Source organism: Trichomycterus rosablanca, chromosome 22 (assembly GCF_030014385.1).
Source record: "Trichomycterus rosablanca isolate fTriRos1 chromosome 22, fTriRos1.hap1, whole genome shotgun sequence".
NCBI lineage: Eukaryota > Metazoa > Chordata > Actinopteri > Siluriformes > Trichomycteridae > Trichomycterus > Trichomycterus rosablanca.
The window spans coordinates 7,215,051-7,234,819 of record NC_086009.1 but is presented as its reverse complement, the minus strand read 5'-3'; the positions used below and the strand labels follow the sequence as shown (position 1 = coordinate 7,234,819).

Sequence of the window (19,769 nt, the reverse complement as noted above, 5' to 3'; positions counted from 1 at the left end):
GAAGTAGCGAGTGTGGAAGGCTAGCTTAGAGCAGAAAGTGCGCTGGATGCATTAGCTTGCTGTGTGTTCCAGTGGGGCGGGAGTGCTCCGGACAGTTAGCCTGCTAGAGTTTTTCTTTGGAGCTAGGACACATGAAAGCCGCTCTTCATTGAAACTCTATCAAGCTGAATGTGCTTTGTGTCATGTGTCCGGCCGGCTGCGTCCATGTGAACGGCTTCAAAGTGGACAATTGGAGGCAAAACCTGCGAGTCATATATCAGTGCTTTGTGTGGAGCGGCACCGCCGACACCAGAAGACGAAAGGTAAAGAGCAAACCGAAACAAACCAACCAGAAAAACACAAACTCCCGCGTTTCTAGCAGGTCAATAGTCTAGGAAACCCTGAGCACAGTTCGAAGCACATCTCATACAAACCGTGTAGAGAGGAAAACACCCAGTGTTTGTTTTGCCACCACAGAACACGAATCTGAGCGAGTTGTTAATAAGGTCACAGTATTCCGGACACTTCCCTTTTTGGTTTCGTATACATCCGTGTAACGACGCAATACCACGATTCATTGTTTAAATGTCTTCCTTAGAATCTTGCCTACCGTTTAAACCCCGGTTTGTCCGATTTTGACTAAAAATGAGTCCATTAACCACCGGCAGATGCGCCCTATGGAACACCGGTTGTGGTAACAGGATGCCGTGCAACGCTGGTTAATGTTTATCATGCACCAGCATTTCATCAGTCCATCTGCACTCGCACAATACTGGCACATTTGCATGATTCCTGTGTTCCAATGTTACAATGTTTAGGAATAAACGTAGCACCAGTGAGTGTCCTTGCCTCGCCCTGGACTGGTCAGTGTATCAAAGTGATCTGGACAAACCTCACTGATAAGCAGTCTGATCTCCAGTCTGTGTGTGGTGAGACTGGAACAACGCCCACCGTGATGTGTGTTGGGGTCTTCCACACTGCTGCAGTCTGTTGTTCCTAACTGGATCATGTTTACACAGGTTCACGTCTTCATCACACACTAGGCCTGGTAGTTAAATGGCAATGGCACTGGTACTGTACTCGCACAATTTAGGAGTAAACATGTCCGAACTGTACGTAATACCCTGACCATAGTGTCCTTGCCTCGCCCTGGACTGGTCAGTGTATCGAAGCGATCCAGTCAAAGCTCACAGATGAGCTGTCTGATCTCCACAACAGTCTGATCTCCACAGTTCCTATTACAATAATAGTCCAGGTCAGTCTGTGTGTGGTGAGACTGGAACAACGCCCACCGTGATGTGTGTTGGGGTCTTCCACACTGCTGCAGTCTGTTATTCCTAACTGGATCATGTTTACACAGGTTCACGTCTTCATCACACACTAGGCCTGGCAGTGACATGGCACTGGTACTGTACTCGCACAATTTAGGAGTAAACATGTCCGAACTGTACGTAATACCCTGACCATAGCTTGAAATATACAAGAGTGTCCTTGCCTCGCCCTGGACTGGTCAGTGTATCGAAGCGATCCGGTCAAAGCTCACAGATGAGCTGTCTGATCTCCACAACAGTCTGATCTCCACAGTTCCTTTTACAATAATAGTCCAGGTCAGTCTGTGTGTGGTGAGACTGGAACAACGCCCACCGTGATGTGTGTTGGGGTCTTCCACACTGCTGCAGTCTGTTATTCCTAACTGGATCATGTTTACACAGGTTCACGTCTTCATCACACACTAGGCCTGGCAGTGACATGGCACTGGTACTGTACTCACACAATACTGGCACATTTGCATGATTACTGGTTCTCAGTGTTTAGGAGTAAGCAACCGAAATGTACGTAATACCCTGACCATAGCTTGTAATATACATATGTAGCACGTACGAGTGTGCTTGTGTCGGCCGCAGCGATCCGATCTCCACAACAGTCTGATCTCCACAGTTCCTATTCACATCAATAGTCCAGGTCAGTCTGTGTGTGGTGAGACTGGAACAACGCCCACCGTGATGTGTCTTCCACACTGCTGCAGTCTGTTATTCTTAACTGGATCATGTTTACACAGGTTCACATCATCCTCACACACTAGGCCTGGTAGTTAAATGAAAGGAGGGGGGTGTCCTGGTCTCTTAGCTCAGTATGGATGCTCTATCATGTTTTCCATTTCTGATATGATACCCAATCTCGCATGTGTCTGTTAGAACCAAGATCTTTGCACTTTGGCATAGGTAGAGTAGGTGGCACCTACCCTTTTTAAATCCCTTGAAATAATGCAGACTGAATGTACGAGATGTGGATGCTGCATCTGTTCTTTTTGGGCAGGTTCTTGATGCATCTGGCACCACCTGTGAACACGGGTACGAAGGTGGGAATAAACCTGTTACTAAATCACAGAGACAGACTAGAGCAGCGACGGACTAGGGAGGAATATTCTAAACATCTTACGGACTCAACATCAGGACCCACATCCAGTCTGGATACTTGAATGTGCTGGCAGAAACATCTTGTTGATAAAAGAGGCCAAAGAAGAATGACCGGGCTGGTTTAATAGGTTTTCATGGAATTCTTTAATAGGAAAAAAGTACAATTCAACAGCTGCTCTGACACCCCACTACCAGTAGGAATGGATTTGTGTTTTGCCTTTCCTATAAGTTACAACTGGAAAAATAAATCAATTGTTTTTATTTTTGGCAAAGCTAATTCTGATACCAAATCTCTGACAGTTGGCTAAACAATGTGGATCCGGTACTGACATCCATACAATAACTAGGCCAATTATGAAAAGAAGTTGGCAGCATTGGTGGCAGTGTTTAGGAACAATTTAGTCCTATATTCACATGTAATATATGTATGATGTGTCATTTTGATTAAAAATACATATTTACAGCCATAACATTAAAACCACCTCCTTGTTTCTACACTCACTGTCCATCTGTTTCTCTGCATGCTTTGTTAGCCGCCTTTCATGCTGTTCTTCAATGGTCAGGACTAGAGATGGGACGATCGATCGGCTATGAATCGGTATCGGCCGATTTTTAATCAAAATATGCTATCGGCGATCGGCGATATTTCCTAAAAGTAGCCGATCCGATCGTGTGATATATAAAGATCGCGTTAAGTTAACAGCTCAGTGGATTGATCCAGACTTTGAGCTACGAAGCACCAACCATCACATCACCATTCATCAACCATCGTACAGAAACCACAGTGAAAGTTCTTCATGACCTAAAATAACATCATTAACGTTGTGCATCATACATACGATGTAATTTTGCTGATTGTAATATTTACTTTAAAAAGATAATTCAACCCTGTCACATCTGAGTCGATTCTATCAGCACGTTATATAAACTCCTGGTTCACTTTGGTAAATCGTAAGCGGTTCTTACTTGTGATGTAGATGAGAACAGAAAACGTTACAGAGCCAATCAGAGGCAAACGTTTATTCATTACCAAATTCGTTAGTTCAGGATCATCTGCTGAACTTTTAGCTCCTTAGACGGAACGAGTCTGACGGTCGGTTACAGATCTGTGGTAATAGCAGTTTAATAAAGCTTTTTAATGAAGCTTTTTAATGTAAGAGAGTCACACAGAATGTTCTGTAGTAGTTGGTGTTTATTTAAAACCACGACATTTAATTAATAACAGTAAACACGGAGAGATAACTGAGAAGAGAAACTTACGCTTCGCGAAAAATGACTCGTGAATCAATGAATCACTTATAGCGATACAGTGAACAAAGCGTCTCTTCTAAAGGCGCACACACACACACACACACACACACACACACACGCGCGCGCGCTGCTCCGGTTTATCTTCACTGTGAGGCTCTTTTTAAGTTTATTTATTTTATTTACTGCTTTTTATTTATTTTATATATATATATATATATATATATATATATATATATATATATATACAGTGTATCACAAAAGTGAGTACACCCCTCACATTTCTGCAAATATTTTATTATATCTTTTCATGTGACAACACTATAGACATGAAACTTGGATATAACTTAGAGTAGTCAGTGTACAACTTGTATAGCAGTGTAGATTTACTGTCTTCTGAAAATAACTCAACACACAGCCATTAATGTCTAAATGGCTGGCAACATAAGTGAGTACACCCCACAGTGAACATGTCCAAATTGTGCCCAAAGTGTCAATATTTTGTGTGACCACCATTATTATCCAGCACTGCCTGAACCCTCCTGGGCATGGAATTCACCAGAGCTGCACAGGTCGCTACTGGAATCCTCTTCCACTCCTCCATGATGACATCACGGAGCTGGTGGATGTTAGACACCTTGAACTCCTCCACCTTCCACTTGAGGATGCGCCACAGGTGCTCAATTGGGTTTAGTCCATCACTTTTACCTTCAGCTTCCTCAGCAAGGCAGTTGTCATCTTGGAGGTTGTGTTTGGGGTCGTTATCCTGTTGGAAAACTGCCATAAGGCCCAGTTTTCGAAGGGAGGGGATCATGCTCTGTTTCAGAATGTCACAGTACATGTTGGAATTCATGTTTCCCTCAATGAACCGCAGCTCCCCAGTGCCAGCAACACTCATGCAGCCCAAGACCATGATGCTACCACCACCATGCTTGACTGTAGGCAAGATACAGTTGTCTTGGTACTTCTCACCAGGGCGCCGCCACACATGCTGGACACCATCTGAGCCAAACAAGTTAATCTTGGTGTCGTCAGACCACAGGGCATTCCAGTAATCCATGTTCTTGGACTGCTTGTTTTCAGCAAACTGTTTGCGGGCTTTCTTGTGCGTCAGCTTCCTTCTGGGATGACGACCATGCAGACCGAGTTGATGCAGTGTGCGGCGTATGGTCTGAGCACTGACAGGCTGACCTCCCACGTCCTCAACCTCTGCAGCAATGCTGGCAGCACTCATGTGTCTATTTTTTAAAGCCAACCTCTGGATATGACGCCGAACACGTGGACTCAACTTCTTTGGTCGACCCTGGCGAAGCCTGTTCCGAGTGGAACCTGTCCTGGAAAACCGCTGTATGACCTTGGCCACCGTGCTGTAGCTCAGTTTCAGGGTGTTAGCAATCTTCTTATAGCCCAGGCCATCTTTGTGGAAAGCAACAATTCTATTTCTCACATCCTCAGAGAGTTCTTTGCCATGAGGTGCCATGTTGAATATCCAGTGGCCAGTATGAGAGAATTGTACCCAAAACACCAAATTTAACAGCCCTGCTCCCCATTTACACCTGGGACCTTGACACATGACACCAGGGAGGGACAACGACACATTTGGGCACAATTTGGACATGTTCACTGTGGGGTGTACTCACTTATGTTGCCAGCTATTTAGACATTAATGGCTGTGTGTTGAGTTATTTTCAGAAGACAGTAAATCTACACTGCTATACAAGCTGTACACTGACTACTCTAAGTTATATCCAAGTTTCATGTCTATAGTGTTGTCCCATGAAAAGATATAATGAAATATTTGCAGAAATGTGAGGGGTGTACTCACTTTTGTGATACACTGTATATATATATATTTTATTTTTTTTGCATTTTCTCCCCTTTCTCTCCCGACTTTTTAGCGCGTCCAATTGTCCGATTGCATCACGCCTCCTCTCCTTTGAGGAGAACGAAGCTAACCCACGCCCCCTCCGACACGTGGGCAGCAGCCGTATGCATTTTTTTCACCTGCACTAGGCGAGTGCTAATGCGGATCAACCCTGTGTACGGAGAGACACACCCTGATCAACGCAGTTGTTTTGGTTCGTTTTGTTTATCCAGCCAAACGCCACCCTCCGGGCTGATGGGGTATGGTTGCACAGGGACGCCTATGTTCCAGGGACATCAAATTAATTGCAGACTTGTTTGTTGGTGGTTCGTGGACTACCTCGCCACCTGACTTATTCTATCTCTTTTGGGTTTTTACTCATGAGCAATCGTTTGGGCAGATGGTCTTGGTACCTCCCGGGCTTGGAAATAGCTCCTTCTGCTTTCTGTGATCTCAACCCTCAATGCCCAGTGCTTTCTTACATCCTTGCCAATCCAATCTCATATCAGTCCAGTGTTCTAGGCCAGATCCTCACACTGGGTCTGATGCATCTCTATTGTTTAGGGAAATGTCCATCCCTTCCCCCCTTCCTTCCCAGTTTTAGGCTTCCCCCATTTAGTATGAATGAGCAGGGCAGCTGTACTTTGTTCCACCATCTGTGCGTCGGTCACCCCCTATTTCAGAGATCGATCGGCTTTTCGTTGCCCTTCCGACGACTTTTTGAGGTCCAAATGCTGCCTCGACATCCGTTTGATCTGATTCATGTCTTATATATAGAATATTATAGAATGGTAACTGTGGTCTGTTTTGCTTTGATTGTTTTGGTTGTCCCTAGGTGATACCGTGTCATCCCTTGATCCATGTAGTTATTTTGTGTTTATTATAGAATAGAAAACTTGTTGGACGGCTTTAAGATAATAAGCCACATAATTTGGCACTCGGTTCACTGCTAGGCTGGGCGCATATCGGCTCATATTGAAGCCGTTCTCACGACGCGTGGCAAAACCACTTACACCAAGCTTGTTGGACCCTTGAGCAAGGTCCTCATCCCTGAACTGCTTAGACGATCACAGTACTGTAAGTCGCTTTGGGTAAAAGGCGTCTGCTAAATGGCGGAGTGTTAACGTAAGGAATAGTACAGTATAGCAGTGTGTTCTCAGCTGGTCATAACCTTGGGGGAAGGTTTCGAAACGACCAGATAACATGTCGGTTAAGTGTGAAGTTGTGTATACGAGAGTGGAAAACATATTTGCATTATTTGCAAGGGATAAATTGTTCAAATAAATACACACTAGAGGGACAGGCAGCTCCAAGAAGTACACAGGTGTGTACTTGAGAGAACTAAATCAAATGGTCAGCCTATTTGTAAAAGGTAAAATTTTAAGGTTGTACTTGTTTACTTAAGGAGACGAGGCATAACATTATGACCACTGACAGGTCTCTTCATCATGGCACCTGTTAGTGGGTGGGATTTATTATATTAGGCAGCAAGTGAACATTTCATCCTCAAAGTTGATGAGTTAGAAGCAGGAAAAATGGGCGAGCGTGAGGATTTGTGCGAGTTTGACAAGGGCCAAATTGTGATGGCTAGACGACTGGGTAGTCCAGAGCATCTCCAAAACTGCAGCTCTTGTGGGGTGTTTCCGGTCTACAGTGGTCAGTATCTATCAAAAGTGGTCCAAGAAAAAAACAGTGGTAAACCGACGACGGGGTCATGGGCGGCCAATGCTCACTGATGCACGTGGGGAGCGAAGGATGACCTGTATGGTCCGATTCAACAGACGACCTACTGTAGCTCAAATTGCTGAAGAAGTTAATGCTGGTTCTGATAGAAAGGTGTCGGAATACACAGTGCATCACAGTTTGTTGCGTATGGGGCTGCATAACAGCAGACCGGTCAGGGTGCCCATGCTGACCCCTGTCCACCGCCGAAAGCACCAACAAGGGACACGTGAGCATCGGAACTGGACCACGGAGCAATGGATGAAGGTGGCCTGGTCTGATGGATCACGTCATCACGTGGATGGCCGGGTGCGTGTGCATCGCTTACATGGGGAACACATGGCACCAGGATGCACTCAACCAAATCGAGCGTCTGTGGGATGTGGGATGTGCTGGCGGAACAAGTCCGAACCATGGCATGGAGGCCCCACCTCTCAACTTATAGGAGTTAAAGGATCTGCTGCTAAGATCTTGGTGCCAGATACCACAGCACACCTTCTGGGGTCTGGTGGAGTCCATGCCTCGACGTGTCAGGGCTGTTTTGGCAGCAAAAGGGGGGCCAACACAATAATGTTATGCCTGATCGGTGTATTTTGCTGGTTTATTAAACCGTTCCATCGTTTATTAGAGGGCATGCTTAAAAATGTATCATTTGTCATTTTAGCGGGCAGGTGTGGGCAAAATAATGATCATTGCATAGTGGTGGTGGGTGGTTGGCATGTCTAACTTCATGACTTTGATGTCTCGTTTGGCTGAGGGACTCGCCTCATCATGTTGCGTTTCTAAGATACGATGTAAAACACTCATCTTTAGCACATGGAGCCTGGCTTTAGTTAGAAATGTTGCAGCTTTGGGTTTCCTGTCCATGGTTGTGGTTTATTTATTTATTTTTACTCTTTTCTACTCTTGTTGGATGAACGTTTGGATGAATGGTGCCCTCCGTCAACCCCTGCACCCTTTCCAGAAGCTCTGTTCTGTCATGAGAATGAACTATGAGACCTCTCCTCAAGTTATCTAAAAATTACAAAGTATTTTTAGTAGAGATGGGACGATCGATCGGCTATGAATCGGTATCGGCCGATTTTTAATCAAAATATGCTATCGGCGATCGGCGATATTTCCTAAAAGTAGCCGATCCGATCGTGTGATATATAAAGATCATGTTAAGTTAACAGCTCAGTGGATTGATCCAGACTTTGAGCTACGAAGCACCAACCATCACATCACCATTCATCAACCATCGTACAGAAACCACAGTGAAAGTTCTTCATGACCTAAAATAACATCATTAACGTTGTGCATCATACATACGATGTAATTTTGCTGATTGTAATATTTACTTTAAAAAGATAATTCAACCCGGTCACATCTGAGTCGATTCTATCAGCACGTTATATAAACTCCTGGTTCACTTTGGTAAATCGTAAGCGGTTCTTACTTGTGATGTAGATGAGAACAGAAAACCTTACAGAGCCAATCAGAGGCAAACGTTTATTCATTACCAAATTCGTTAGTTCAGGATCATCTGCTGAACTTTTAGCTCCTTAGACGGAACGAGTCTGACGGTCGGTTACAGATCTGTGGTAATAGCAGTTTAATTAAGCTTTTTAATGAAGCTTTTTAATGTAAGAGAGTCACACAGAATGTTCTGTAGTAGTCGGTGTTTATTTAAAACCACGACATTTAATTAATAACAGTAAACACGGAGAGATAACTGAGAAGAGAAACTTACGCTTCGCGAAAAATGACTCGTGAATCAATGAATCACTTATAGCGATACAGTGAACAAAGCGTCTCTTCTAAAGGCACACACACACACACACACACACACACACACACACACACACACACACACACACACACACGCGCGCGCGCGCGCTGCTCCGGTTTATCTTCACTGTGAGGCTCTTTTTAAGTTTATTTATTTTATTTACTGCTAACCACCCCCCCCCCCCGATCGCAATCGCATATCGGCAGATGTCCCTGAAAGGAGATCGGAGATCGGAATCGGTGCCAAAAACCCCGATCGTCCCATCTCTAATTCTTAGATAAATTGTGCATTAAGGTGCCACGTTTAAGGCCGTATCCTCCCATCATTCCACTCAGTGACTCAGGCGGTCACTACCCCATTAGCCACGTTTGTCCACGTTTGCACTAACACCCTAGCAGGAGAGTGACTCACCACTTCTCTGGCCTTTACTTTTCATCCTGGGCACACGTGTAACCACATGGCTGTCACCATGGATCCCGTGAGTGCATGCTCACCGGGCCAGTGGGTGGACTTCTCGTCTCCGTTTAAAAAAAGGGCACTTTTGTTCCTGTGCTGTACTAACGGGGGCACGTATTTGACATTTCTGGACTTGGGTACGATGCGTTCTTAAACCAGGAGCTTTACGCCACATCTCGGCTTCTATAAAATCTATATTTATTTATGCATTTATTATGATTTTAACGTCAGAACAGTTAATTAAACTTGTGAACTGATTAATCTTTTGTAACAAGTAATGTTTAACACAGTCACGGACAATTTAGTGTCTCCAATTCACCTCACTTGCAAGTCTTGGACTGTGGGAGGGAACTGGAGCTCCCGCAGGAAACCCACACAGACACTGGAGAACATGCAAACTCCACACCGAAAGGACCCGGACCTCTCCACCTGGGGATTGAAACCAGAACCTTCTTGCTGTGAGGCGACAGCGCTACCCACCGAGCCACCGTGCCGCCCTCTATAAAATCTATAAGATGTCTGTTGTAATACTTGCTGGTACATTTAATCAAAGCAGTTTACATTTGTGACTGACGCAATGCAAACAGTGAGCGTTAAGGGCCTTGCGCAGGGGCCCAACATTGGCAACTTGACAAGCAGCATTGTTTTGATCGCTAGACCAGTACATTTTTCCCTTCATTTTGGTGTGCCTATTTGGTTTACCCTTCCTGACACAATCCTTCTTTATATCCAGGCTTGGGACCAGTGCTGAGAGTGCATTTACATTTCTGCATTTAGCAGATGCTTTTTATCCAAAGCGGCTTACAGTTGTGACAGTATACAATCTAAGTAATTGAGGGTTATGGGCCTTGCTCAAGGGCCTAACTGCAACCTGGCAGTGGTGGGGCTTGAAGCAGCAACCTTCTGATTACTAGTCCAGTAACTTAACCATAGGCTACAGCTGCAGTGGCGAGTAGTTTTCCAGTGGCCAGGCTGTTCGGCCCTCAAAAGCCAATAGCACAGCTAAGAATCGAACCGAATACGTCAGACCACAATATTATAAAAATGGGCATCTTTTTCACCTACACTTTGGTGAGTCCAATGCAGCTCAGCACTGTGTACAGAGAGACACACCCTGACAGTACTCTTTTCTCATCTCTGTGCAGGCACCATCAATCAGCCAGCAGAGGTCGTGATTACATTAGTTATGAGAAAGAGACCCTCTTCCGGCTTAATCCCACCCCTATCTGAACAACAGGCCAATCGTTGTTCATGTGGCTGCTCAGCCCAGCCGGCAGGCCGAGCTAAGATTTGATTTGATGTATTCGAGATCCCGGCTCTGGTTCCAGTGTGTGTTTTTACCACTGCACCACCTGAGTGGCCAGGTTGGCTCTTTAAATAATGAACGTCTTGTTCTCCGGACCAGAAAGCAATCGAGAGTGTCCAGATTTTTAACAGTGGACAAGAGCTGCATTTTTCCCCAGAGTCGTACCAACTTCTTAATGCCATCAGCAAAAAATTTTTTTGGTTGAGCGCGTAGCCACTGATGCACCGCTGCCTTCATATCATCATTATCATTATCACATGAAAATCTTCTTCCCCTTAAAGCTTCTTTTAGTGGTTCAAACAGGTGGAAATCAGATCCGGACTATAAGCGTCTCTCAGTCTCTCGGACACGACCAAATATAAAATATAAGTGCGGAAACTTATTGAACATCCCTTGTATTAGTATTGTAGTGTGTATTGTATATTTACCCTGTTTTTAATTCCATGCCTCTTTGTCACGTTTGTTTTTCACCAGGCCAAGTCGTGTATCTGTCACATGTGTGGCGCGCACCTGAACAGGTTGCACTCGTGTCTCTACTGCGTTTACTTTGGTTGCTTCTCCAAGAAACACATCCACGAGCATGCCAAAAGCAAACGGCACAACCTGGGTAAGTTTACAGACTGTTGTTTATTGTCTGTGACTGAATGATTGATGTTCTACCCACACAACATCTGCTGATCACAAGTATACATACGGAAATACAAGTTAGGACATTGTGTAAAATGCAGTATTACCGATTAATTTATTAGGATTCTAACGTCATGTTTTACACTTTGGGTCCATTCATGACTTAACAGGTAGTTACAGGTTACCCATGATTCATCAGTTCAAGTTCAGTGTCAAACACAATCATCTCAAAATTCATCTTACATGTGGTCGGACTGTAGGAGGAAACCGGAGCTCCCAGAGGAAACCCGCGCAGACGCGTGGAGAACATGCAAACTCGACACAGAAAGGACTCGGCAAGAAGGTCCTGGGTTCGATCCCAGGTGAAGCTGTCCGGGTCCTTTCTGTGTTGAACAGTGGCAACCTGGCAGATGTGGGGCTTGAACCAGTGACCTTCCAGTTACTAGTCCTGAGCTACCACACATACACTGATCAAACCACCTCCTTGTTTCTCCAGCAGCGCCGCTGTGTCTGATCCACTCATACCAGCACGACACGCACTAACACACCACCACCATGTCAGTGTCACTGCAGTGCTGAGAATGACCCACCACCCAAATAATACCTGCTCTGTAGTGGTCCTGTGGGGGTCCTGACCATTGAAGAACAGCATGAAAGTGGCATGCAGAGAAACAGATGGACTACAGTCAGTAATTGTAGAGCTACAAAGTGCTCCTATATGGTAAGTGGAGCCGATAAAATGGTCAATGAGTGTAGAAACAAGGAGGTGGTCACAATGTTATGGTTGATATTTGCCTGGTTCTGGTATTTGTTTTTGTTTTCCTATTTACCCATTTACCAACACATTTAACCACCGTGCCAAGCTCTCATCACGGAAGCTATGATTATCCTCACTGCGGTAATCGGCATCGTTCCTGAACACACGGTTGTCATTAGCGTGTGTAATTGTGTGTGACTAAACGTTTGGGGGTGGTAGCGTGAGGGGACGTGTGTTGCCACAATAACAGTTTTATTTTACATAAACAGAATCAAATTTTAAAAGTGATTCAGATTCCCAGTCGACTTTTATTCACCATTTAATGTGGGACTCCAGATTGCGACCAGATGCATCTTGATTGCTTCTTTATTATTGTGATGTGTCCCAATAATAGTCCACCCATTGCAATCTGAATTGATCGGACATAGTTTGGAAAGGCTCGAACACCACATGGTCAGCACTGTCGCCTCACAGCAAGAAGGTCCTTGGTTTTAATCCCAGATGGAGCTGTCTGTGTCCTTTCTGTGTGGAGTTTGCATGTTCTCCTCGTGTCTGTGTGGGCCCTCCCACAGTCCAAAGACATGCACGTGAGGTGACATGGAAACAAAACTGGCTGTGACGGCGGTGCTGTCATGAATGGAACCAAAGTGGCCCCTCAGGTGGCGCAGCGGTAAAAACACACGCTGGAACCAGAGCTGGGATCTCGAATACATCGTATCGTATCGTATCGAATCTCGGCTCTGCCTGCCGTCTAAGGCTGAGCAGCCACACGAACAACGTTCGGTCTGTTGTTCAGATGGGCGGGACTAAGCCGGATGGGGTCTCTCTCTCATGAGAGAGTGAGAGTGAGAGTGAGAGAGTGAGAGTGATTGCACTCTCACTGGTGCAATCACGACCTCTGCTGGCTGATTGACGGCGCCTGCACAGAGAGGAGAAAGGAGTGCTGTCAGGGTGTGTTGCACTGCACTCGTCAAAGTGTAGGTGATGAGATGCATGCGGCATTGCTGCCCACGTGTCGGAGGGGGGCGTGGGTTAGCTTCGTTCTCCTCAATCAGAGCAGGGATCAGCATTGGTGGAGAGGAAGCATGACGCAATCGGGCAATTGGACGTGCTAAAAAATTTGTTAAAAATGAATTGATCCAAAGTGTGTAACACATGATGTTAAAATCCTTGTAAATAAAGAGTTTGGAAAGGCTCAAACCCGGGTTTATGAGGGCCTCCAAGTGGCACTGCATTGTCAAAACAAAAAGCCGCAAAGTCAAAGGAACTGTTGGCTCTCCACGATCAAATCGTTACAAGGGTATGAAAACAAATCTAAGGCTTTGGGTGTTCCCAGAACCATATAAACACAAACCTACCTAAGGTTTGGGTGGCGCTGTGGGTCAGTGGGTAGCACTGTCAACTCATAGCAAGAAGGTCCTGGGTTTGAATACCACATGGAACTGTCTGGGTCCTTTCTGTGTGGAGTCTGCATGTTCTCCCCCTGTCCGTGTGGGTTTTCTCCAGGAACTCTGGTTGCCTCCCGCAGTCCAAAGACGTGGACATTGAACTGAACTGGACCTTTAGCTACCTGTCCTGGGTGTTTCCAGAACCACAATCATAAACTTACCACAAGTTTTGGGTGGCACAGTGGGTCGGTGGGTAGCACTGTCGCCTTAAAGCAAGAAGATTCTGGGTTCGATTCCCGGCTCGAGTGGCCCAGATCCTTCCTTTGTGGAGTTTTCACAGTCTCCACAGGTCTGTGTGGGTTTCCTCCAGGAGCTCTGGTTTTCTATTACAGTCCAAAGACATGGATATCGAACTGAACTGATGAATCATGGGTATTCTGAAGCTACCTGTCCCGTCATGAATTGAACCAAAGTGTAAAACACGACATTAAAATCCTAATAAACAAACAAACCATCAGTTCTCTGGTTCCCGCACCTCTCATACAGAAGGTGGATTAACTCTGAATTGCCCCCACGTGCACTTAGGTCTTCGAACGTATGAGTGCGTTTCCCGGCACCCTTCAGTTTGGCGCCCTTTTTACGTGCCCCCGTTTTCATTTAAGTCGTTCTAGGACGTGCCTAAAAACGCCAAAGGAGGAGCTAATAAATATAGATGTCACGTTTTTCACTTTGCTACATGACGGCTGCCTTGTCGTCCACTTTCTTCCACGCTCCTGCCGCAAGACCTATAAATAGGTTGTCACGGCAACTGTACATAGGTATCGCGGTCCAGCTTTAGTCTCGTCTGCAGTGAAATTAAAGCAGTCGGAGAATCGATAGGATTTAAAATTGAGCACTAAAGGCTTTATTGGGCTCTTGTGTCTGGAGTAAATAAGAGATGTTCAGAGGCGGAGTGAGAAAATATCGCCATTATGACTCGAACTCGACAAATCTTGGGCCTAGGGGCCTTTTTTAGCTTCTTTTAACCAGTTTAAGAGGCCCGTTTCTGCTCCGGCATGATTCTGGTTGACCGTTTGGTGTAGAGAAATGAGACGTACATATTTGAGGTAGCTCCACTTACCATATAGTAGAAGCACTTTGTAGTTCTACAATTACTGACTGTTGTCCATCTGTTTCTCTGCATGCTTTGTTACCCCCCTTTCATGCTGTTCTTCAATGGTCAGGACTCTCTTAGGACCACTACAGAGCAGGTATTATTTAGGTGGTGGATCATTCTCAGCACTGCAGTGACACTGACATGGTGGTGGTGTGTTTGTGTGTGTTGTGCTGGTATGAGTGGAGTTTTTAAACACCTTACTGTCCCTGCTGGACTGAGAATAGTCCACCAACCAAAAATATCCAGCCAACAGCATCCTGTGACCACTGATGAAGGTCTAGAAGATGACCAACTCAAACAGCAGCAATAGATGAGCGACCGTCTCGGACATTAAATCTACAAGGTGGACCAACTAGGTAGGAGTGGACAGTGAGTGGACACTGTATTTAAAAACTCCAGCAGCACTGCTGTGTCTGATCCACTCATACCAGCACAACACACTAACACACCACCACCATGTCAGTGTCACTGCAGTGCTGAGAATGATCCACCACCCAAATAATACCTGCTCTGTAGTGGTCCTGTTGGGGTCCTGACCATTGAAGAAAAGGAATAAACGGGTGAAAGCAGGCTAAAAAGGTATGTAGAGAAACAGATGGACAACAGTCAGTAATTGTAGAACTACAAAGTGGAGCTGATATATATATATATATATATACAGTGTATCACAAAAGTGAGTACACCCCTCACATTTCTGCAGATATTTAAGTATATCTTTTCATGGGACAGCACTGACAAAATGACACTTTGACACAATGAAAAGTAGTCTGTGTGCAGCTTATATAACAGTGTAAATTTATTCATCCCTCAAAATAACTCAATATACAGCCATTAATGTCTAAACCACCGGCAACAAAAGTGAGTACACCCCTTAGTGAAAGTTCCTGAAGTGTCAATATTTTGTGTGGCCACCATTATTTCCCAGAACTGCCTTAACTCTCCTGGGCATGGAGTTTACCAGAGCTTCACAGGTTGCCACTGGAATGCTTTTCCACTCCTCCATGACGACATCACGGAGCTGGCGGATATTCAAAACTTTGCGCTCCTCCACCTTCCGCTTGAGGATGCCCCAAAGATGTTCTATTGGGTTTAGGTCTGGAGACATGCTTGGCCAGTCCATCACCTTTACCCTCAGCCTCTTCAATAAAGCAGTGGTCGTCTTAGAGGTGTGTTTGGGGTCATTATCATGCTGGAACACTGCCCTGCGACCCAGTTTCCGGAGGGAGGGGATCATGCTCTGCTTTAGTATTTCACAGTACATATTGGAGTTCATGTGTCCCTCAATGAAATGTAACTCCCCAACACCTGCTGCACTCATGCAGCCCCAGACCATGGCATTCCCACCACCATGCTTGACTGTAGGCATGACACACTTATCTTTGTACTCCTCACCTGATTGCCACCACACATGCTTGAGACCATCTGAACCAAATAAATTAATCTTGGTCTCATCAGACCATAGGACATGGTTCCAGTAATCCATGTCCTTTGTTGACATGTCTTCAGCAAACTGTTTGCAGGCTTTCTTGTGTAGAGACTTCAGAAGAGGCTTCCTTCTGGGGTGACAGCCATGCAGACCAATTTGATGTAGTGTGCGGCGTATGGTCTGAGCACTGACAGGCTGACCCCCCACCTTTTCAATCTCTGCAGCAATGCTGACAGCACTCCTGCGCCTATCTTTCAAAGACAGCAGTTGGATGTGACGCTGAGCACGTGCACTCAGCTTCTTTGGACAACCAACGCGAGGTCTGTTCTGAGTGGACCCTGCTCTTTTAAAACGCTGGATGATCTTGGCCACTGTGCTGCAGCTCAGTTTCAGGGTGTTGGCAGTCTACTTGTAGCCTTGGCCATCTTTATGTAGCGCAACAATTCGTCTTTTAAGATCCTCAGAGAGTTTTTTGCCATGAGGTGCCATGTTGGAACTTTCAGTGACCAGTATGAGAGAGTGTGAGAGCTGTACTACTAAATTGAACACACCTGCTCCCTATGCACACCTGAGACCTAGTAACACTAACAAATCACATGACATTTTGGAGGGAAAATGACAAGCAGTGCTCAATTTCGACATTTAGGGGTGTAGTCTCTTAGGGGTGTACTCACTTTTGTTGCCGGTGGTTTAGACATTAATGGCTGTATATTGAGTTATTTTGAGGGAAGAATAAATTTACACTGTTATATAAGCTGCACACAGACTACTTTTCATTGTGTCAAAGTGTCATTTTGTCAGTGTTGTCCCATGAAAAGATATACTTAAATATCTGCAGAAATGTGAGGGGTGTACTCACTTTTGTGATACACTGTATATATATATGAACATTTGGAACCAAACCATATTGTACACCAGTGTTTGCAGAATGTTTAGCCATAGTGCACAACTACCAGAAAGTATAATAATAAAATCTATTTATTGCTGTGCTTCTTTCTGATCCATAGCTATAGATTTACTTTATGGTGGAATATATTGCTTCGTTTGTCAAGACTACATATACGACAAAGACATGGAGCAGATAGCCAAAGAGGAACAGAGGAAGGCCTGGAAACTTCAAGGTCAGTACTGTGAATGCTTTTCTGGCAAAGGTCGTAAGCACAAGCATTTAAGCCTGAAGCTTTTTAGTTTATTTCTGTGTTTAGACTCCTCGACAGCTGCCAATTTTTCCCATCATACTGCACCTAATCATCCATAATGACTAAGTTAAAATTAAATTGGAACTCAAAAAGCGAATTATTGTATCTTATTGACAAAAATATTCACACCTAGGCGCCCAGGTGGTGCAGCGGTATATTTCCCTAGCACACCAGCGTCGAGATTCTGAACCCCCCGGTTCGACACTCGGCTCTGCCACCGGTCGGCAAGGACCCTGATTAGCAGATAGAGGCTAATATTTTTTTAATACGGCTCTACAAGCTTTGCACACCTGGATTTGGGCAATTTAGCCCATACTTAATGGCATATCCATTGAAACTCTGTTAAATGGGATGGTTCCAATCCCAGCAGAGCCACCAACCTTTCCTGGCATCCACACAAGCACAGTCGGCTGTGTTTGATTAAAAGAATTTCAATTCAGCCAGCAGTGGGATATTCCGCTAGCACACCAGCGCAGAGATTCTGAACTCCTCGGTCGGCTGGTCATCGTAATTGGCGGGCATAATTGGCAGTTCCTGCAGCAGACACTATTTGGCTACCGTGTCTGCTAGGGCAGGATGACCGGACTATGTGGATGGGGTCTTCACACGCTGTGCAGGGACCCTGATTAGAACCAGAACCAACTGACGTAGGGCAGTTGTTGCCTAGTGGTTAAGGTACTGGTCCAGTAATCAGAAAGTCGCCGGGTTAAGCCTCACCACTGCCAGGTTGCCACTGTTGCCACTTGAGCAAGGCCCTTAACCCTCAATTGCTTAGACTGTATACTGTCATAGTACTGTAAGTCACTTTGGATAAAAGTGTCGGCTAAATGCTGAAAATGTAAATGATTAGCAGATTGAGGCGTCTGTGCAGAATGCACGGTGAAAAGAAGGGGTCCACAAGGACTGAATACTTTTTGAATTCACTGTATATTTTTTTTTTGATCTCTTTCGGAATTTCTTTTGATCATGGAATAGTTTGTTACCCGTTGAGACCTTTAACTCTACATCACATTGCAGCAAAGGCAGTGATAGCAGTATTTAAATCAGGGTGTGTCAAGTCTATAGAACCTAAATAAACATTTTTTCAATTGGTTGTTTGAAAAACTAACAAGAAAATTACTTTCAATAAAGAGTCTGTTTGTTTTGGCTGACTGTTGTCCCGCAGTGAATAGAACACTTGTGGTTACCCAACTTGTGTTTGTCTTTATTATGTTTTGTTTGAATATCTGAAAGGGTGAAGTCAATAAAATCAATATGTGTAATAGTATTCATGGCACTGCACTATATATTGTGTTTTTTTTTCTTTTCTTTTTTTTTGTCAGGTGAAGGAGAGAAATATTCAATATGGGAGCCCACCAAGCGGGAACTGGAGCTATTGCGCCACAATCCAAAGCGGCGGAAAATCACTGCCAACTGCACTATAGGTAAGAGTGTTAGGGATGTCCCGATCCGATCTCAAAGATCGGAATCGTGGCCGATCAAGGCATTTTTTAACTGATCGGTATCGGCTTTACTAAGCCCGATCCTAAGCCCGATTCTTCGTTTTACGTCAGCGGTCAAGCAGGTGTCGTTAACGGAGAGTCCAACAGTGAAGTGTAATGTCTGCAATGCGAGCGTTTCACGAGGCGGTAGGAGCAGAGCTGCGTTCATTACTGTAGAATTTTACTATTTATATGGTGTGCGAGTCAAGGATCACTCCGGTTTACAAAACAATAACTTTTCATCCGAGTATGAATACAATGCTGCACTAAGTTTGTTTAATTTTATTTTGTAAAAATAAAAGAACATTAAGCAATAGTTTGGATGCAGGCAATTTTTTTCCTACAGCACTGCAGAGCTATTCAGTTGTTAAACATATACATTGGATTAATTTGAATAACTGTAATGTACTTAAAGTGTGCACTGTGTAAACAGTATTATCTAGTTCTTATCTAGACAATATCTAGAAAATTCAAGTATCGGTTTGAGACTCTGTATCGGATCGGGATCAAAATTAATGATTGGGATCGGGAACAAAAAAACGTGATCGGGACATCCATAAGAATGTACTAGTATCTTTGTTCGGGCACTAGATGCCAACATTGTGCAAAATGATTACGTCCCTAGTCGCATTTACAGTTAACGTCAAAGGTTGACACACTCATACACCGACCAGGCATAACATTATGACAACTGACAGGTGAAGTGAAACACTGATTATCTCTTCATCACGGCACCTCTTATATATCCCTGGGTGGGGTATATTAGGCAGCAAGTGAACATTTTATCCTCAAAGTTGATGTGTTAGCAGGAAAAATGGGCGAGCGTGAGGATTTGAGCGAGTTTGACAAGAGCCAAATTGTGATGGCTAGACGACTGGGTCAGAGCATCTTCAAAACTGCCGCTCTTGTGGGGTGTTCCCGGTCTGCAGTGGTCAGTATCTATTAGAAGTGATCCAAGGAAGGAACAGTGGT

General features: G+C 44.7%; 1 protein-coding gene across 2 annotated transcripts in view; it reads left to right on the top strand.

The window, feature by feature from the left end:
- Nucleotides 1-19,769, top strand: part of LOC134335968 (ubiquitin carboxyl-terminal hydrolase 22-like) — a 29,615-nt gene continuing 9,846 nt past the window's right edge. For both annotated transcript variants that reach the window (XM_063018625.1, XM_063018624.1), the window contains exons 1-4: nt 1-302; nt 11,238-11,370; nt 17,125-17,238; nt 18,639-18,740. In XM_063018625.1, coding sequence (XP_062874695.1) covers nt 183-302; nt 11,238-11,370; nt 17,125-17,238; nt 18,639-18,740 — 469 coding nt within the window. In that variant the 5' untranslated portion in view covers nt 1-182. The remainder of the gene's footprint in view (nt 303-11,237; nt 11,371-17,124; nt 17,239-18,638; nt 18,741-19,769) is intronic.